The sequence below is a fragment of the Perca fluviatilis genome, chromosome 2, assembly GCF_010015445.1.
Source record: "Perca fluviatilis chromosome 2, GENO_Pfluv_1.0, whole genome shotgun sequence".
In the NCBI taxonomy this organism is placed as follows: Eukaryota; Metazoa; Chordata; class Actinopteri; order Perciformes; family Percidae; genus Perca; species Perca fluviatilis.
In genome coordinates this window covers 28,271,107-28,293,370 of record NC_053113.1, presented here as the reverse complement: position 1 = coordinate 28,293,370, position 22,264 = coordinate 28,271,107, and the positions used below count along the sequence as shown (strand labels likewise).

Genomic DNA, 22,264 nt, shown 5'->3' with positions numbered 1-22,264 from the left:
TACAAACAGCTTAGCTAACTGGGCTCGTTAAACAACAAAGACCACCACAACTAACCAACTAACCCGCTAACATTAAACGCTGTCTCCTTTTCCATGCATGTTGAGGTTAACATGAGAATTAGACTAACTAGCCTGGATGACTTCAACTCTTTCCTACTTCTAGAGGGGTTTGTGTTGTGTCAAACTGACTCACCCATGAAGTTGTCGCGTCCCAAGACGGCCTGCTGACTCGATGACCGCCGCCTTGAGTGACCTCCGCTCCGGGTGGGCGTTCCAGCGTTCTTCATCCAGACGGCCAACACACGGGGGTGCAGCTCCAGCATCTCGTTGACTCCGCAAGTCTGTGCTCCATCTTGTACTTCAGGTTTTAAAAAGTGTATGTGCAAAAGTTTGTGTTGTGGAAAAACAAGAATAGTCTTTCAGCATTTTTATCTTCAATCAGAAGCCTCTCAGTCTTTCTCTTGGTGTGATTCTCCGACAGTTTTCCATGTGGCAGCATGGCTCTCCCATAGACAGTATATAAACTGGACCAACAGATCCCGTTGCTCTGGACGGAGACCAGTGAAGGATATTAGAAGCACTTTTCCGGTGAGCGCTGAGCGTTACTGCGCAGCCTCCAACTGAGAGAGATGACGTAAATGGGATGTGAGCAACCTGTCTGAAAGTTGTAAGTCTTCTGGTAGCTGTGCCAAGAGAAATCTCAATCATTCCTAATCTTACAGAGACGGAGAGCGTAGGTATATGTAAGGAGATAACATGGACACAGGCTAATTACTGCTAACTAAAATGCTAGTTAACATTAGTAATTAAACTTGAACAGCGAATGTAAGTCGAAACTGCCTGCGAGCTTCTCCTGTACTATACGGTAATTCCTCTACTATGCGACAGTAAGTCGCTTGGTTATGACACAATAGTTAGACTAAGTCTGCTACGGAGCCATAATGTGAGGTACAAGGTAATGGAGCCTTTTATACATTGTTGTGTTTCTTTAGAAATAAACAATGGACAAAAAAAGTCTTTAAACGCTTCAGATGTAAAGTTATTCGCTGTCAAAGTGATGTCAAAATGAATGGCAGTCAGTGGAATGCTAACGTCAGGTGATCGTTTGGTAGCATCAAAATGGCGGCATAGAAGGTTCGAGTTCTGAAGCAAAGCTTACCCCCTTGGGCTCTCCAGCCAGCGATATTACGAATCCCACTATGGCCACGCCAAGACCCGCCCTTCAATAGCGTTCACACACTACTATTGGCCAGGCGTCCATGCTTACATGTACAGGTCCTATCCCCTGACCAATCCCCTAACCCTAACCTTAACCACTCGAGGTGAAATGCCTAACCCCAACCAATCGAGCTGCTTCTTCTTCTTCTTTAGGGTTTTACGGCAGTGGGCATCCCATATGTTGCATTACTGACTCCTACTGGTATTCACCGTCATTTATGTTATTCCATTACAACTTTTTAGATAAACCCGTGTTTTTCAAAAATGTAAATATATTTTTCCTCCCTTCTACGGTGACCCGACTATCAAGCACATCTTTGACCCTGATTTCCACTTCTGTTCAATCTACTGTGACCAATTATTAATTCCACTGATAATTACTAGTTCTTTTCTGTTAGCCCCACTGTTTTTCATTCCTCCTACTCTATTTTGTATTGCATGTAAGTCTCCTTTTTCCTGCATTATCAAAATATTGTTGCCACTGTTTTGGATATTTTCCCCTCCGACTTTGACAGTGTGTCATTTCTACATTTCTTTTCTTGACTGCCTCCTTTGCTAACTTATCTACTCTCTCATTTCCTAGAATTCCTGTATGTGCAGGTGTCCACATGAAGACTACATCTTTACCCTGATTGGCGAACCTTGAATTAGTAACCAATATTTCATATACCAGGTCTTGATGATTTTTGGTTGATCCTGCTTTGCTACTTGATAATGCTGACACTGAATCGCTACAGATGGATATTGAATGTGCCATCACCTCTTCCCACCCATTGTAATGTTAACAGAACTGCAAGAACTCAACATACACAAGGTACATAAACTTAAATAATATGATGTTCTCTTATTCACTCCAATCTGGTAACTTGGAATCACCAATGCTGCCCCCGTTAGCCTTTACTTCACTCTCTTCTCAATCCATCTGAATGAAACTCCCAGTATGACAATGCAGCTTGCTGGCCAGATTGCATCCAACACGTGTGTCTAGTTGAGCTTAATTGAGTCACACACCACACCTCTCATATCTGCACGTCAATCTGACCCTGACCACTTTGTGAAAGACCTATGCTAATATATAAATATAATATATAAATAGCTGATAATGGTGCATTTAGCAGCTAAAGAGTCATATAATTTTCTCAGGAGTTGGTGGAGACCAGACCAGAGTCAGAGGGAGAGTGAATATTAGACTCAAATTTATTAGGTTACCAAAAACATGTTGATTGAACGATGTTGCCAAATGTCTCCTGGATGTGTAACTAAGCAACTATTTGCTAACACATTCGCCATATCAACTTCATAAGATGATAATATGTAAATTTACTGTTTACATCCTGTTTCCGCTGCCCACAAGTTATTGTAGGTTTGATGTTGCTAAACTGACTGGCTCATCAATGTGAAAGCAAATACACCATACTGGTAGTGTTGGGCTGGTGTAAAACAATTTCAAACTGGATTGATATTTAGCCAAACACCGGACCGATATACCAAATTTTGTGTTCTAGGTTTCACACCGCAGCCGTTCCAGAGTTTAACATAATGAGACTGAATAGATGAGTGTAGCGACTCCAGTCTACATGGTGGTGGTAATGCACCTCTAAGCTGGTTTGCCAACCCCCAATAAACAAAAGGCTGTATGGGCAGAGTTAGCAACTCCTTCAGCTACACGGCTTCCAGGAAGGCTGCTCTTGTGTATCCTCGCTCCTCTGTCCTCAGGTCAAAAGTAAGAGCTTTGAGATGGCCTTCACCGAGGAGGGACAGAACAACTTCTGGTTTAGCCGAGGACCGAGGAGTCGAGGAGCTATCAAATAAGGGCCATGAGATGCAGCCTATGTCTATGTTTTTTGGCTCACGTCTTTCGTTGGCTTCCATACTGCCACATCTCGTCTCTTCCTACCCACTCTTCCGTGGCCAGACCTATCTTCATAGCGCTGTGTCAGTGCTAAAGAAAGGTTTGAAAGCATCCATTATTATCATTTTGCTAATGGGGGAAAAAATGCTCTGACTGTTTTGTATTTCTTTAAACCAATGGGCGCTAAGGCCTGGATGCAGCGACGGTGCCCTTGCAAAATAGATAGCAGAAATAGCGAAAGGGGAGGAGAATGCCGGCCCAAATAGCTGGCCAATTGCAGGCTTATACCCACAGTCTACATCCAGTGAGTCAGACGTCCCCCCAAAAAACACATGAACTTTTTAGGAAACAAATACCACGTCAGACACTAGTGGCTCCATTAGTTTGTTTATAAACAAACATAATATTATGTTAATCACGCCGCCATTTTGCTTTTAACTAAGGCAATGTGATGAACGTGACGTCGTTGGCACAGGTTGCTGATAGCCTGTAGCCTACATTTTAGTTTGTCATAAAATGACATAATGACCAATGCCAGTTCAGCCGGCTTGCATATAATCAAATCGGTTTAAGCTCGTAAACCGGGAAGCGACCGAATTCTATGTACTAGGTTAGGTCATATGTTCAGCTCGTCACACAATTCAACACTTCCCAACAGCACAGAAATAACAATGCATTTGTGAGCTTGACTGACTCTGGCTAAGTTGGAAAAACAGTACAATTCCTCAAAAGCAAATCCTTTTTGTTTTATTCATCAGATCATTACTGAAATCACTGAAAAAGGGCCTAATTTATTCAAACAGTAGTGATGTACACAAACATTATACATCATGAGAGAACATAAAAAATTGCTTTGTCCCTGGAGTTAGCTTTTTTTTTGTTCTTCTTCTCTATTTACATATTCACACGCATCATCTGTTATCTAAATAGCCGCCTATACAGCAGACAATATGGTCATTTTCTGTGACAATATTTCTATGGGTCACAGCTTTTTAGACATTGTGATTCACATCCTGATCCTCAGAACACCAAAGCCTCGATGCTGAGGGAGCAGTATTAAAGCTCAGCTGCTTCTTGTCAGTGGACGTGTTTTTTTTAGGTCCAGTGTTTTAGTTTTAGTAAGCTAAAATCAGCAGTGGGCTTGTGGCCGCCGAGCCAATTCATGACACAGCACACACATCTTAGCCTGGAGGACAATAGGCCTCTCTGTGAGGAAACATTCCCACACATATGCACATATACACACTGCTATGTTTATACAGGTGGGCAGAAAATGAAGTGGTTAGCGAGGTGTGTGTGTGTGTGTGTGTGTGTGTGTGTGTGTGTGTGTGTGTGTGTGTGTGTGTGTGTGTGTGTGTGTGTGTGTGTGTGTGTGTGTGTGTGTGTGTGTGTGTGTGTGCGTATGTGTGTGGTTAGTTTGGTTATTATAAGGAAAGGAATGGATATGGTGTATGTGTGTTTAGCCTTGGCTTCCCTCCCAGGAATACATACCAAAGTGACACCAGCAGTGCAGAGACCAGCAAAATTCCTTCTTATGAAAATAAGCATCACAGAAACGTAGAGGAGAGGAGAGGAGAGGAGAGGAGAGGAGAAGAGGAGAGAAGATATCAGCAAAGGACACTGGCTCACATGTCATAATGTGACCTAAGTGTGGAACGTCAGTCACATGACAACAACCACTGATTTGCTGATGAAGACCATGACATGTGTTTGAAAGCACAAAAAAAACTGGTAAGTACACCTTGAGTTGAGATCTATAAAGTAATATTCAGTTGGTTGTCATATACAATTTCACTGCTAGATTGGAGAAATTCTTACACAATGTAGCTTTAAACCATTTGGTTCAATCAACATCTCTCTGTTTCAATAAAATACTTCACATGTTCAGTTCTTTTTAAGGATTTTTGTATTGGACTGCACTAGATTGTGTAATTGCTGGAGACTTCTCTTACAGCAAACAGTACAATTATTACAGCGTCACACTTAATGTATTCCCACTCCCATCCACCCTGTCTCCCACAGAGATTTATCAAACAGTAACTCTCTAACATCAGAAGAAAGCAGCGGTCAAGATTTGACCGTAACGCACAAACAAAACACACTGTACAGCCGTCAACCACATGTGGTTCTGAACTGATCAAGCATATTGGAAAGTTACAAATGACAGGGTACATCTATGCATGCATACAGATTTGGGGAAGTGACTTGTTTTGGGAGGTGGTTTAACAGTACTGACGGCTGTAAAAAAAAAAAAAAAAAAAGAGGAAGCAGAGATTCTGATGACGCTGGGCAGTGTTTGACTTGCATTCCAACAAAGTATTAAGGATCACTGGTTAGCAATGGGAAGAAAAAAAAACTGATTGGGGATTTTCATGATGGTTGTTCTCAGATGTGTGCGTTCTCTCCTCTCCTATTTGTTCCCAGGAGAATATAACCGAGTCTCTGGGTATGCTTTTACCTTAACTTGGCACACACACACACACACACACACAAACATACACACAGACAGATACACACACACACACACACACACAAACACACAAACACACACACACACACACCAATTCACCATGACATAATGTTTACATTACTCTGGCTAGAGCACTCATCACCTAGAGACGCTCCCTAATAAAAACTAAATGTGAATGTTTGTGTTAGTAATTTCTGTCATCACCGTCACAAATAAAGTAATTAATTGTACATATATGTACAAGTCTTAGTCGTAAATATTAGACATTTCTTTGCCAAGCATGCTGTCATCACAAAGAGGTCTAATAAGCAACCTTTACTGCTGTGCAGCAGATCTAGCCAGTTTTGGATGACCACCTACAATAATCTTGTATTTATGAGGCTGTAACAATGGTTAACATGTACATCTGGTCATTTCCACAGGGAGACATCTTGGACAGGGAGGGATATATTTGGTCTACAGATTGAATTTCATGACAACATAAGCATTTTCAAAAGGACACTAACATCATGAAACAATTGCCATGATTCACAGGCAGTCGACAGACATGTAGGTTGGTACAAAACATGGAAACTACTGGGGGAAGTTGTCACAGGAAACAGTTGTGGCATAGACACTTCCTATCAGAAACCCTAACCTATAATTACACAAAAACATACACAGGGATGCACAATGCAGACACAGGCAAATAGCCTCTTATAAGGAAATGAAGGAAAAATACACCTAAATGCACCCATATGAGTACATCCACACACAAGAACTATTTTTATAACAAGTTCCCTGGAAACCAGTACATAAATAAAAGAAAGTGGAAGAGGTCATTTGATATGAGGCTCCAGATCCATCAATATCCCTCTGATCAAACACACTAATCAATATTATGATCTGTTGCCTGGATACAGTTGGATGAGCGCTGTGCGAGAATATACAGACTGGGAATCATCCCAGACACACTGACGCTCACATCCACACATCAGCTAATATTTTAACATCACTATTCGACTTGGGTTAAATAAAATGTTTGTTTTTCAGGTTTTTATTATACATACAAACACACACATACACACAGACTCTGTGGCCATTATGTATAAAGAATATCTTGTCACACAAGCAGAAGGTAGAAGGTAGAAATAAGTCACAGCTGACATGAATAGAGATTGTATGTTATGGGAGAAAATTAAAACGTCAAAACAAAAAATGACATTGCCCTAAAGGAGTTATAAACATACATTCCACCAGAAAATAAATGACCAAACCTGCTGCACCACTTAGGGTCAAACACTGAAAAGAACATGTGCACACAACTATGCAAACATAAACCCACTGATAACATACGTACACACAAGCTAGTTAGCCTTATAGCGGCAACACTGCATGAGCTACACACGGGCATAATGCCAAATAAATGCTAAAATATACTGTATGTGTTGAAGCATATACTTTTTTTTGATAGAAGAAATGGACATTAATACACATATTAAGACCTCTTACGCATTATGATGGAAATGGCTTGTTTACAACAAGGCTTTAAGATGAACACACATCAGTTACAGTAAATTCAAGTTGAATATTATATTCTGTACTGAGATCCTTTTAAAGAAGCAGGAAAGCAGCAGCTTCTGGGATTCAACACACTCTCAACTACACGTTTAGAGACTCTGGGCCCTATTTTAACGATCTGAAACGCAAGTATGAAACGCAAAACGCAAGTAGCTTTGTGGGCGGATCTCGGGCGCTGTTGCTATTATACCGGCGGGATAAATGACTCTTGCGCCCGACGCAAATCTAAAATGGGTTGGTCTGAAGTAGCTAGGTGTGGTTTGGGCGTAACGTGCAATAAACCAATCAGAGCGTCATCTCACATTCCCTTTAAGAGCAGGGCGCTTGTTCCATGGCGGATTGCTATTATGGGCGGTTTGCCTGGCGCGCCGCGCCGGCAGCGCTATCCGTCGAGATCGCGGCAAAGTAATAAATGCCCGTCTTGTCCGGGTGGCGATGTTGCTGCGGCCACTCGGGCGCATCTCCTCAAGTCTGGAGAGGATTGCTGCAGCAATGGAGCGTGGGCCTCCAAACGCACCACCTGCACCTGTTGTGCCCCTTCCTCTTCCCCCCACTCCATCTCCGTCCACCCGCTCCATCAGGAGCGCATCGCGCATTACTCCCGGACAAGATCCCGCCGTAGTTCAACATCACGTCTCCTTAAGTCCTCTAATATTTTCTCATTTATGTCATCAACACATCCATGATTCATGGAAATGTGTAAAACACAACAAGCCACAAAGAATGCTGCGACTTTTTGAGGACTGTACTGTAAAATGCCTCCTGATCTATCCAAACACATGAAGCGCATTTTCAGTAATATTTTCCTTTGTAATTATGTATGGTTTTCAAAAATGGGAACTGCTGTAGATGAGAGAAGTGTATGCGCGTTGTGCACACGCTACATTATGGCCAAGCATGCGTCCCTAAAATAGCATCCGAAATACGCACTGACTTTAGACTAAGCGCCACTGACTTTAGACCAGGTTTTTCCTGGTCAGTGGGCGGAATTGTTTTCTGAAACTGCAGAATAGCACAAAAGTAACGTTTGCGCCAGAACACGCCTCCTCTTTTCGCTGAACCGCCCCCGGGAGCGCAAATACATTCCCTAATTTACCGACGTGCGTCTGTGGAGGGAAAAGTCCGCTGTGCGTCGGGTGCAAAATAGGAATGATACATGCGTCGGTGTACAAAGGCAATTGCGCTGAGTGCAAGATAGGGCCCTCTGAATCATCCACAGACGTATCTGTCATTACATGTAATCTGATAAGGAACATGCACACCCATCATCTCATTATTATCACAGTTTCATCTCACCAAAATGACTAAAGGATTTGCCTGGCATGTAACAGGACTAAACATTCCTGTTCTCTTTCAGTCGTCACAAAAACTGCAAATCTGATGTCATAGGTTTTCCTAGGCTTCAGCAGCAATGACACAAAACCAATAAACCTTGGGGAATTTTACACACAAAAAATGCCTGACACTGCAGAGTAGCAGATATGATGTTCTCTCTGTGTTCCTCTTTAAACAGCATCAATAAATACATGTGTGGCAACACAGCTCCTTATGACGCTAGTTCGGCATTTGACTGCACTTCAGTATCCAAACACCTGACATCACTCTGCACTTTCTACGTTAGTGATCTTGTTCCTCTTTAAGCCTGAGGCACAAAATAAATCCCTTTCTGAGCTTTTACTTAAGCAGATTTGTACAAATTAGGTTCAATTATTTTTGACATCTCAGTTAAGTAAAGTCTCTTTTGGGCAGGATTTCTTTTTACTAAACTTGCTGTGAAAAGACCAGGACAAACTGTTCAAATGGCACTTTTTTGTCTTTCATATTTATTTCAAGGTAGAATATTTGAAATACACACAGCCCACTCACTCACTTTCTCTCTCTCTCTCTGTTTGTCTCTTTTACATTATGGGCACACACATGCATTGTTATTTTATTTGGCTTTCTTGAATTTTAAAACATACAATTAATTTAAAAAGGAACTATTACAACACTTGTTGCCTCTCTCTTGTTTTCCTCCTCTCTGCTACATTAAATGTTATTTAGCTGACACTTTTATCCAAAGCAACTTACAATTGCTACATATTTCAGAGGACACACACCTCTGGAGAAAGTCCAGGTTAAGTGTCTTGCTGAGAGACACATTGGTTGATGCATCACAGTGGAAATTGAACCTGGATCTCCCACACCAAAGGCATGCATAATATCCACTGCACCACCACGTCATCCCTCTATCCCTCACCATCTCTCTTTCTGGCTCAGCATGTTCCTGCTATTCATTTAAAACATCAAGACTTCATTTTTCCCTCTAACCAAAATGAATTTCTCATGAATTGCATACTTTGCTTAGAAAACGAGCTTGAGACGAAATTATCTTTCGTTGGAAATCCCTGATCACATTCCCTTTATATATATTTTTCCTGTTTTCTGAATAAACTACGCATTTTTAAGGCTTTGCTGTTCCTTCTTGTCACACAAAAGGCAAACAGAATCACAAAGTGATGAACCATATCTGTGTTATAGCAACAAAGATTTGGTTTGTTTTGTTTTAGGGTCATGAGGATCTCCAGGAACTGTTGTTGTGTAAGTTCCTACCAGTGTCTGTGTTAATTCACAGTTCTGGCTCCCTGCCTTGGCCTCTTTCTCTATGTGTGTCTCAACAAATTGACCAGTTTCATGTATATAGTAGTATGCAGCACATACATGAAAAAACCCATACACATATACCCATATATAGCCTGATGGTGTTTCTTATGTCTTTATACAGAAACTGAATTAGCCAAAGTAGTCTAATCCACTCAGTGAAGTCCACAAAACTAACTGTAAATGGTGCAACAGCACCCCTCGCTGGTGAATCACACATACAGAGGAATTGTAAATTGTAGTATGGTGTTTTACATAAATGTATTTGTAATGACATTCATTCAAATGCACATAATCTCTTTACATATATATGAATTACCAATAAGAATTCTAACATAAAATATAACACAGCAACTTTTCTGTGTGGCAATAAAATCATGTGGGCCTATGATCTTTGACAAGTTGGAAGTGTTACTTTAATACTTTTTAACAACCTGATGGTTAAATTACACATCTACTTAAATGTCTTTTATTAAAAACAGCTCAAATGAATCTCAAAGCACTTTGATAAAGCACTTTACAATATAATTCAAGAGTTTTGTGTACAGCAAGGATGGAAAGAGTACTTGAATATTGTACTCAAGTAAAAGTACTTAATACCTAGCTATACCTGCACCCTGAAAATATGAGACAAAATGCTGACAATTAAACAAAATGATAAAAAAATCTATGCTGTCTATAAAGTCACCAGACCCGATTGACAAAAACAGTAATTTTACCTCACAGAAAATGTTCTACCGCTGCCTCGATCAGTTAATTAGTTTGTATTATAACGTGCCTTTATTTAGCTTTAAGCAAAAGAAATAGCTTGTGCAAGCTGCTAGTGAAGGCTAACGTTACCTGCACTGCGTTTCATAGGAACCGCAATGTGACTAATGTTCATATTGGCATACTCGATGACCGTTTTATAAAAACAATAGACACAGTGGCTGGTGCAACGCCATTAAATAACTTGGCTGCAGAATAGGAGGTAGAAGAGTTAATGTTAGTTACTCCCACCCTTGGTGTGCAGAATTAACATTACCTCAGATACTGCATCATTAGCGCACAGTCGTCATTTTATGATTATATAATACATCAAAAGCAATCCTGTGAGTCATTTGGGTCCAATCCTATATAATCCGTTTTTTACAATCAGATCTCACTGTGTAGCGTGAGGACAGTACAATCAATGGTTGTGATGCTGATTTGCTGATCTTAATCCAGCAGAGGGCAGTAGAATAGAGCACATGATAACAAGCTCTCAGTCTGATCATACAGGATGTAAATATTATGTTCCAATTCATCCCAAAGATATTGAATGGGCATGAGGTCAGGACTCTGGAAAAGTTCATCTGTACCAAACTTGGAAAACTACCTCTCTAAACACCATGCTTTGTGCTTGGGAACAATGTAATGTTGAAACAGAAAATGGCCTTTCCCAAACCCTTTCCACCAAGTTGGGTGCACACTGTTGTGTAAAATATGTTGTGAAAGGCATTGGAACTTTATTTTTACAGCAACTGTCAACAAGGTAATACAAAGGTCACATAGTGTACCCCAATTGTGTCTGTATGTATGTACGTTTGCCACTTTAATCCAAAACAAATGAGTAAAAAGAACTGATCTGAACTCCCCTCCCTCACTCTCTAACACTCAGTCATTGTCTTCTCCTGTCTTTGCTACACCTTCTGCAGACATGTGTCACTGTTATCTTGTTTTAAAGCATTGTATGTCCTCATCTCTTGCTCTCCTTCTCTGGAGCTTTCTAATTGAATCCACAGGAGTGAATTCCAGTGGGCGAGTGAGGGAGGAGGTGATGTCAGAGTTCAAAGGTCAGGTTATGGCCCCTGCCCTGTGAGTAGAACCCTACTGTGCGTTTCTGGATGTGGGGGGATGGTTATCATGTCAATTCATTAGTGATGTGCTGTGCCTTTAAGTTAATGGTTCGATATGATGTCCTTTACTTCATTTGACAGACTTACGTAATAGTCTATGGTGTCCTTTCTGTGTTGGTAAGTATGCTTTTACAGAAAATATCCTTTAAAAAACAATAAAGATGGATTTCAAGAATTTACTATATTTTTTCCTACCAATGACAGTCAGTATAACTTTTTGGATTACCATAGAATAGGTGCTAAGATTGGATAGAAAGGTGGTGCCATTGATTACATCACATACTACTTACACTGAGGTTACCAACTGCTAAAAGATCACTGCCACCAGGGAAACTTTCTTCCTAAATCCCAAACTCTCTCTGTGGATCCCAAAGGCTCTCTGTAAGCACACACACACACACACACACACACACACACACACACACACACACACACACACACACACACACACACACACACACACACACACACACACAGTGTGAATGGGGAAAGGGGTACATTGTGAGTGAATGAAGGTAGTGAAGGGGGGGATGAAGAAAAGGGGAGGAAAAGAGGAGCAGATGTTCATCAGGTCCACAGACCCCTCCTCCGCTCGCCTTAATATTTCAATGGCAATAGTAGCCTTTTATCTGAAGAAGCCTGTGTGGGGCTGTAGAGGATGACTTCACTTAATCATGAGCGTTTCAATAGGCTGTGTGAGTATCTGCCATTCTCTGTTACACACACAGAAGCACCCTGCACTGTCGTCTCGGGGCAACCCCACGGTGCAATGTCACCTCTGTAAATCTCTTCTAATATCAAGCAGATGTTGAATCAGCAAATACTTTCCTAATGACTTGGCTAATTATTTCACGAAGCAAAGGAATGCATCCCATGACCCATCTTTATGCATCTGGTTGATTAATCCCAAATCTGTAGATAAACCTTGTTGTAGAGACAGTCTCACAAACCCATCTCTTTCCTCCGATTCCTAATCCCTTCCTCTTATTTCCCCTGTTTCTTCTAAATAGCCCCTAATTCTGCCCCTTCATCCCTCTCCTCACCCCCATATCCTTCCTCCTAACAAGCCCTTCTATCCCACCCATTCACTGTCCTCTATGTGTGTGTGTGTGCGTGTGTGCATGCGTGCGTGTGTGTGTGTGTATGTGTGTGTGTGTGTGTGTGTGTGTGTGTATGGGGGTAGAGTCACAGAGGGCGGGCCATTAGTTTGTTAGTTGGTTCTGCAGCTCATTGAGCTCATTGTGCTCCAAAGGCCTTCTAGCCCAGCTGGACTCAACCAAAAGCAAGAACTCTTGTTCAAATATCTCTCCTCCTTTCTCCTCCCTTCTCCCCTCCCCCTTTCCTTCAGAAAACTCCCCCGTCTCTCTCTACTCCCAGTAATCCCCAGCTCACCCAAAAGGGATTTGTTTATGGAAGTAAACTCCACTCGTGGACCAAATAGCTTGTTTACAGATAACACTTGTTTACTTAACCAAATTAACAGAAGGGTCTGCTTACCTCAAGGCACTCATGTTGTTGACATCTTGCTAATGGCTTGTTGTTCACAGTGGTGGTCTTCATCTCAGAGTAAAAAAACAAACACACAGAGCCAACCTCTTAAGACAATGAACTGATTAGGGCAGTGTCTGATTAGCACCCAAAGGTCAGTCGCAATATAATTAGGCCTAGTTCACACACTTTGAACACATTAAAATACAGGAGTGAACTTTCAACTACTGGTCAAGGATTACATCTGCTCCTCACTACCCAGCACTGTGGACCCATTACAGTTTGCCTACTGTCCTAACCGATCAATGGAAGACGCCATAGCACACATCCTCCACACCATCCTATCTCACCTGGAAAAGAAAGAAATCTATGTAAGATTGCTCTGCATTGACTACAGTTTAGCGTTTAACACCATTGTTCCCCCCAGGATAAAGAATATTTACACCAGACGCTGCAACAAAAAGGCTAAAAGAATCATTAAAAGTGCAATATGTAATACTGACAGCTAGTGTTTAAAATAGTTACTGCAGTACAAATTCAAACTACTGGAGAGAGTCGTCTCCCTCGCCCCCTCCTCCCCCGACTCGAAGTTCCCGGAGGTTGCCAGGCTGAGACCGTAGCATCCACAACAATGTTGCTAGACGCTTGTTGTCTCAAATAGCCAGACATTACTCCACAGCACAGCGGAGTAGCTAACGTTAGATGCTGCCTATATTGACAGTCATAAAAGCCGTGGAGCTCTGTACCCAACTGACAGGCACACTTTTTCGGTTTAGGATTACGGTAGGAAGCTGGTCCTCCGCTAACGTTAGCATTTAGCAGGGTTAGCATGGCGGTGTTAGCCAGGACCAGTCGGGATCACTTTACTGGCTGTGTCTCAATTTTTTTTGTGAGTAACCAACTCGGGTACTCGAGCTATATAATTCAATGTGAGTACACGAATGTTGAAATAACATAAAATACCTGTCCCTTGAAGCCGTGATAAATTAGCCTGAAGCTAATGCTTAGCTGTTCAGGAGGAAATTGGCCAACTTGGCGTCCTATTGGGCTCTAAGCTGTCTCCATCTTTCATATACATCTCCAATATTTATCCGGGGTTTGTTACGTCTCTGGGCACGCAACTGTTAGAAACATGCCGTTTTTTTGGGGTCGGGTAGAATCTATCTCCGTTGATCCTGTTCGTTTGTTTGCTGCTTTCATGGCTGTACTAACGTTACAGCTGTAGCGTGCTGGGTTTAAGTTTTTACAGGTATATCTGGCAACCCAGCCTGGCTGTCAATCTGGGCAGTTGATAACAACACACAGGCCAAAACACAAACAGAAATTCTGTCACGGAACGGAAATTTCAAAAGAAAAAAATACTGGCATTAGCATTGTTGTCAGAAAAGATAGTATTTCAACTTAGCATGTTTCCTTAATATCTGATGACGCATTGTGGTCATTTTTGGATTTATTACAGTAAATATGTTACATATTGGACCTTTAAGTGTTTCACATATAATTGATTGATTGAATGATTGACAATTGATGCCCATTTCTTTAGGAAGATGACAGCAGAGAGCAAAAGGACAGAAAAGAAGGATGACGTGCAATGAAGATCCACTGCAAGATTCAAATGTTGAATCTTATGTCTAAAAGGCACAAGTCCAATGGACACCAAGATACCTATCGTCCCTTTTAACCACAGATTTCAGTTTTATATACAAATCACAAAAGTCAAAACAAGGCTGACTGAGACAACCTTCAGGCTGTATAGAGTGGACCTATACTATTACATCATTACAATACTTGGGGGGATGAGGGTGGTGGGGTGGAAACCCAGTCTGTCAAACACACACAAGTATGTATACACACACACAAACACACACTTAATGGGGACCACTTGGCTGGACCGAAACAAAGCTTTTCGGCAGGCTTTATTCTCAGCTGAACTCGTCTTTTTAAAGGGACTCAGAGTTTTAAGCTGTGGTTTCAAGAACTTTGTTTTTTTCTCTCTTAGTGCGTGTGTGTGTGTTTGGGGGGGGGGGGGCAATTCAAAACTTGTATTTATATACAATTTTTATTTAAGATGCTTTTATTCTAACCATACATGCTTACACTCTCAGTTTAAGTTAATGCCCCAGTGAGAATCAAACCCCTATATCCGGCCACTGGAAGCACTGAATTGTACAGAACAAACTGAAAGCTGTTTCTTTCCCCTGTAGTTGCAGCCAAATGTTTGCCAACTCATCAGGCTACTGGGCATGTTGTTGTAATCCTTACAATCCCAGAGGTGTGACAACTTCACTTCTGGCAGACCTGTGTGTGTGTGTGTGTGTGTGTGTGTGTGTGTGTGTGTGTGTGTGTGTGTGTGTGTGTGTGTGTGTGTGTGTGTGTGTGTGTGTGTGTGAATAGGACTGTCAGATATCCTTATGGCTCTGCTCTGCAATGGAATTTTTCACACATCCACCTTTAGCCTACCTTTGAAATCAAAGACTTCACTCCTCCTTGTCTGTCTCATGGGGCTAGGCTGTCTCCAGTCTTTTCTACCCATGTGTTCAGTCTTTCTGTTTGCTACATGTGTTGCTTTTTTTGTCCTTGCGGTTGCCTTTTCTTGCTGGTGTTTGACTGCTTTCTAGTTTTTGTGGCTCCCTTTGTTTTATAACCTTTTTTTGTTTGTTTTAGCTACTTCCAGTGGTACAGAGTTAATAAATAATTTGGGGGAAAACATATTCTGTTGCCATTAGACGTTATTATATAAGTATCAGGATTATGGCTAAAAGTGCACATTGGAATAGGCCTAATTATTTTAATATCCAGGATGATATCAAGACAAGACAACACTTCTGGTGATATCAGTGACACAGCCTGCACTTATCAGCAAAGTGCTAGTGCAAAGCAGAGGAACATTGTCTGAGACTGGGTGAAATTGTATTCAGTTACTAACTTCATACAAACAGATTTTATGGTAAGTATTTTTCAGCAAGCTCAACAACAAAAAACTAATATTATATTCCTGTGTACAGATGTGTGACAAAGAGCATAGCTATTTGTTGGCCTGTGTTAGCTAACACGTTAATTAATTCATGCATTATTTTATTCGCTAATTGTGCAGCTGCTAAGAACACAGTATTTCAAACATTACAATGTAAAAGTCGAGAACGTATTTAAAAAAAAAGTGCCTCCAAGTATTGTAAAATGATATAACGTTACCTATTTGTTGCACTGTAATCTGATGCTAACTTTATAGCTACACTCTAAAGAGAATGATACCATAATATAGTGTTCCTACAATGAACCATGGCTCTTCTTTATAGTGAAGGAATTCAAAATAGGTTAGATAAAACTACTTTTCATCGAGCTGGGTACCCACATGCAGTTCAGGGACTGCTGGTTCTGGTGAAAACAACTTTGGACAGACTCACAGAGGCGTGGGAGTGGCTAACAGCAGTGTTAGGTTTTAAATCCACACGTGGTCTGGGTCTTGGGCTTGTTTTGCACTGCATACACATAACTGGAAACTTCTGACCAACTCATGCCAGCGAGTTGCCCACGTCTATCACTGCGGGGGCAGACAAGATCGGACGAAACTTTTGCAGCAAAATGCCATCTTTCCCCCTCAACCAGTTTGCTGACCTGGAAGAGATGATGTGCAAGGTAAACGAAAAGCGCAAAGAAAGTTGTGCGGAGCAAAAGTTGGCTATGGGGGTTAGCTAGCTAGCTAGCTACACTGCTAACTTTACGCCGTTTGCTCTTTTCATCTTTCCAAGTGTTGTTTAGCGGATGGCCTACTGTTGTCGTCTAGTATTTTACCGTGCATTGACTACCCGTGGCTTTATCGTGTTCTTGACTCTTTTATGTGATCTTAAAATTAAGCCTGTCACAAAGTGGGAGCGTTGTTGAAGTTGATAACATGGGCCCATTAAACCGTCTAACGTTATTAAATTAACTAGCTAACGTTAGCTAACTAGGTTTAATTACCACTGGTGACAGACAGGTTAACGTACAACGTGTAAACTCAGTAGCTTATTAACTGTAGACCACGCCAACAAGTTAAATCAAAACACCACCGTAGACAAACTAACGTTAACAACTTAACTTTATAACTTGTGCTCGTAACAACCGAAAGTCGCCAGTTTAAGTTGTCAAGCTGTGTTCCATAGATATATGGCTGTGTTCCTAGCATGGAGGGGTGTTTAATGCATTGGATGTAAGTATAAGCAGGTTGTAAACAAACTAATACTATTTATTTTTCTAGAAATATGAGGGATTTACTGTAACGTTACTTCATGCGCTGCATTGCAATATACATTATCTCGTCCTTGCTTATTTTCATCACAATAGAAGATGCAAGTATGTGCAGGATGCCAGGTTGAACCTTTTTGGTCGTGTTAGTGTGGATTTAAAAATAAATGCATCAGACATTGCTGACTGAAGTACCTGCACCTAACTTTGTAATGTCTGCATTGTATGACTAAAAAACCTGGAACTTAGGGGTTGACAAAAGTTCATAATGCAAAAGTAAATATTTGACATATGTTTTCATGTATAACTGTATGTGGGTACTTTGTACCCCTAATCCATGAATAAAGTTCTCCCATATGTTAATGTATTCTGCCAGACATAAAACACACATTTTCGTGAACACCGAAATCCCAATGACAAGTGTACCAGGTAGAATGCTTTCTAGACTGGGTGTACAGTTGAAAGCTGGAAAATCAGTGAACTTAATGCGTCTGTAGACAACATGTTGGATAATTAGGTAAATCTGGGAGGAAAAAACAGTATTATGCATTGGCCACGTTACTTCCATAGTGTTCAGCGTGGAACTTGAAAACAATTACGTCCTTGCAATGGTTCATCAACAGCACAAATGTTCATTTATTGTTCTGTAGTTTCTAAGGGAAACGTCAACAGGTGTCAATGAATAGAAATGTAAAATCATTGATGGACAAAGAAACATGCCACAGGGATTTTTTTTTTTTTTTTCAACGAATCGCCCAGTATTAATTGTTAAATAAATAAATGCTAAAATTGTGTTGTCTGTTCTCTTTTACAGCAGTTACTGAATCTCGACTTGAGGGAGCAAAACGGACCACTACCATCCCTCAGTCTGGCAATGACAACACCAGGGTGCATTGGTCAGCCACGGAGCAACATATCGTTTTCCCTCTCGTCTCTCTCGTGCCTTCCCACTGATCCTTCAGAGAGTGCATTTCTGACCTCCAGCCAGTGGGGGCAGCAGTCAGAAAGCCCTCTGCCCTCCCAGCTTGCTAATTCCACCCAGTGGGGAAAGTCAGGCTTCCTTGCCCAGCGCTCCATCAGCATGGTAGAGACCAGCAGCACCACAGCAACGAGTCTTGGCTGGCCCGGGACTGACATTACGCAATCCCAAAGTGACATCAGCCACACTGCACTGAACACCAGCTCCTCCTCTTCCACCTCATCAGTTTCCTCTTCCTCATCCCGCTATAAGACTGAGCTGTGTCGATCCTTCAATGAGAGTGGCTTGTGCAAGTATGGCGGCAAGTGCCAGTTTGCTCACGGGCTGGATGAGCTGCGGGATCTCAACAGACATCCAAAATACAAAACTGAGCCGTGTCGTACGTTTCACACCATCGGCTTCTGCCCCTACGGCATGCGCTGCCACTTTGTCCACAACAATGAGGAAGAAAAGAAACACTCCTTCTCTCGCTCCTCCTCGTCATCCTCTTCCTCAAGCATTCCCCAGCAGCCACCCTCCTCCTTCCGCTTGCACAGACCTCCTCTTGTCCGACAGAGCTTCAGCTTTGCTGGGTTTCCCTCTGCTCCCCAGCAAGCCCTTCAGCCTGCCCTTAATGCTCACCCTCCTCCTGCCACTGCTTCTTTCACACGCGCTCCATCGGCATCTCCTCCTTCCTGCGCTGACATTACTGACCTCCTTTCTCATGCCTTCCTGGAGATGGACACCGCCTTTGAGGCGTCCCCTGCCAACCAGTTCCAGCCTCCCATGGGCCAGGCCACTGCAGTAGACCCCCGGTCTCCATTCCTGCCTTCCCCAGACTCCGGCTGTTATCCATGTGGGCTGTCTCCGACTGCCTCCCCTTCCCTGAGGCAGAGTCCCAGTGCTACTGTGGTCTTTTCCGGACCACTGGGTGCCCGATCCCTGTCCTACACCTCTCTGTCAGACCAAGACCAGGATGGAAGCAGCTCTGCTAGCTCGCTCAGTGGCTCTGAGTCCTGCGGTGGCATTAATGAAGTCAACGGCAAACGCCTGGCGGTATTCAGTCAGCTTTCTGTTCCAGAGGATGCTACTGGGTTCTGCATTTAGGCTGCAGTGTGCCGTGGACACATACGTACGTACATACATATTTGCATACATTCAGACACAAACCTGCAGACCTGGGATACTCTGAGACACAATATATGCAGTACACACATATACACGATCAAGCACACACAGTGCTCACACACTAGAACCCTATAAATGCACACATACCCTCACACACAACCACTGGACTGACAGCTCAGATGTTCTTTGCACCTGTGTGGCATCAAAGGAAAGAAAGACTTGGTGACCGACTTAGAACGCACAGAGAGATTCACCGATTAGATTTATGTGGTTAAAATGTCACTGTCGTATGCGTAAGGGAAGCCACAGTGATGCTGTAACTGAAGTGTGTGTTGCCACCAAAACGGTACATATTAAGACAGAAGGTAAATAGTGCTAAAGCTGATTTGATGCTTTACCAAAATAGTATGTTGAGATGGAAAATTGCGACAAAGATATTGTAATCACAGTGTGATTGGCCTCAGTGTCGCCTGCTGAGTCCAACCACAGCCTTTATATATTTACCAACATCTTAAGAATGTGAGAAAGCCAAAGACGTCTTTGTAGCTCAAACGTTTTGATTATGCTGGTACAAACACACAATGTTTAGGAATTGTTGATTTTTCCATTAACTGTACACAGTATTGTGTTTTATAAGCTGTTGAAACTGTTTTTTCCTCATAACTACAGTCTGAGGTTGTGTTTAGATCACTGGGCTCGAACCTGAATGTTAAGTTTTTAAACAACTGAAGTGCCTGTTGCGTTATTTACCAGGTCATGTGTTAAAAAGGTATTTGTGGGTTTGTTAGGAGAGATGTGTGGAGGGGTGTGAGTCTTTTTATTTAGTCAAGTAAGCTAGTGTTAGTGAGTTCAGGTCTCTTTGTTGTTAAGATGACTAAAAGTGTTCTTCTGTCCCTCGTGCATTATTGACAAACTGCCACCAGTAAAATGCCTAATGACCAAATTGAACCTGCCTTACAGGAGGAGGGAGGAGGACTTAACAGAAAAGCCAGTGGGCTTATCATACTTTTACTTTTAATCATACTTTCTCAAATCACATGTTCATGACATATCGTTAACTGTATGACTTGCCAACTGGAAAAGCAGGCATGGGAATTGTCTAGGCTTTTGATATGTGAAGTGTATCAGCACAAACGGCAGTGCAGAAAATCCATCAATATGGAGAGTCCAAGATTAACCCTAAATGAGATGCCATCCCATTATTCTGCATCTTATTTTGTGTAAACTGGTATGTTCTGAACTTTGCTTGAGTTGCAAGGCACTTTGTGTAAAAGGAAAGTTTAATCGAGTCGTGAAAGTCCTGTTTTACCTCTGGCATTTATCTTAAAAAACTTTGTGGTGCTAATGTGTATTTTAGATTATCTTGAACACCGACATTCCCAGGAGTGTTTTTGTCCCCTCCCTTGTCCACAGGCAGCACTGGTGTTACATCTTTGATAAATATTCTTGTTTTTGTGACTCACCCAACCATATTTCATCTCTCCATCAGTATTAATTCTTCCTGTTATGGCTTTGTACTGTTATGAATGTGTAGCGTTCCTGATCTCATGCATGTGAACTGTGCACCCAGATCTGTTGCCTTACTTAGCGAGATCCAGCATTTTGTAGAGTTAAGGTATGTATGCGTGTTAAAGAAATGTTACTTGGCTGTTTTGTGTGTTTATGACGTAGTTGGTTAGAAGAACAGACACTGTGCTGTTACTAGTCTATTTAAAATTACCTTTTCATCAACATGTTTGAGGCCTGTTTAGTGTTAAAGGTGATAATCTTTAGTAAATTAATTTCTTTAATTTATTTTAACGTATTTATAGAGGACTTTGACTTGGTAATGCTTGTATCAAGTTTAATATATTTGGTTTCTTCTTTTTTGTACTGGAAATAAAGTTGTTTTTTTTTGATTTTTTTTTTTTAAACTGACTGTTTTGCTTAATCACCTTCTCAGGGTTACACACGATCCTCCACAGGTAAAATCTATACTGGCTTGTTTGGCACATCCGCTCAGAAACCTTGCATTGAGGTGCCGATGCTACAGTGCAGGAGTTACGAGACTTCAACTTTCTGCCTAGTTGTATGCATTATGCTGGCTGTAGTAACTTTGCAATATTGTTTACACACTTGTGATGCAAGGTGCAGGAAGGAAGCAAGCAGGAAACCAGCGAACTGTCATTTATGGTTTTCATTGTAGATCACAATCCTTCTCCCCAGTGGCACTGTACTGTTGAGGTTAACTGTGTATATATACACACACAATGTCAAAAGTAAAAGAATTAGCTTCACTCTGAAGTTGATATCTCATTAGACTGAGTGGTAAGACTTTGTGTTGACTTGTTTTCCTGGGCAGCAAGGACAATAATAAATTACATTGAGGGTTTCTAGTTTTATTAGACATAGCAATCCATAAATAGACATTTGATCATTTAGTTTCCATAACATTTTTTATTTTTTTTATTTAATCACCACACAATCTGACAGGTGATTAAAGAATGAAGCTTCATGCTGTGGAAAAATACAGTGTAGTCTTTTAGTGTGACTTTGGATTACAGTTTATCATTCAATTCATTCAAATGGCTAGCAAGGGTAATCAGAGACTAGAACAGTTCAGGTACACAACAGGTCCTCCATGTTTCCAGGTGAAATTGTGCAAGGGAGCAGGCAATGAATCACAAATCTAATCTGTTGTGCAGCCTCATTTTACAGAATGCAGACTAAAATGAGGTATTGTTGGTTACGAGATATAGCTTGGTCTCACATTCTAAAAGACACCATAGCAAAACTGGCTTCATATTTTAAGTTTGCAAAAACTGATTTAAACAAGCCTGTCGTTTCTGCCTTAAACGGTCTGCTGCAGG

The 22,264-nt window shown here is 41.5% G+C and overlaps 1 protein-coding gene across 1 annotated transcript; it reads left to right on the top strand.

The window, feature by feature from the left end:
* The first annotated feature begins 16,551 nt into the window (after window positions 1–16,551).
* zgc:114130 (uncharacterized protein LOC570332 homolog) lies at window positions 16,552–21,693 on the top strand. Its single transcript, XM_039787392.1, has 2 exons — window positions 16,552–16,741; window positions 18,144–21,693. The coding sequence occupies exons 1-2, from the start codon at window positions 16,688–16,690 to the stop codon at window positions 19,392–19,394; spliced, it is 1,305 nt and encodes a 434-aa protein (XP_039643326.1). The 5' UTR covers window positions 16,552–16,687; the 3' UTR covers window positions 19,395–21,693.
* The last annotated feature ends 571 nt before the right edge of the window (window positions 21,694–22,264 follow it).

Excerpts from the sequence above, each read along its gene's own strand:
- zgc:114130 (XM_039787392.1), top strand. The coding sequence starts at position 16,688 with ATGCCATCTTTCCCCCTCAACCAGTTTGCTGACCTGGAAGAGATGATG. Across the intron at positions 16,742-18,143 it reads TGGAAGAGATGATGTGCAAG|CAGTTACTGAATCTCGACTT; the intron begins GTAAACGAAAAG and ends TCTCTTTTACAG.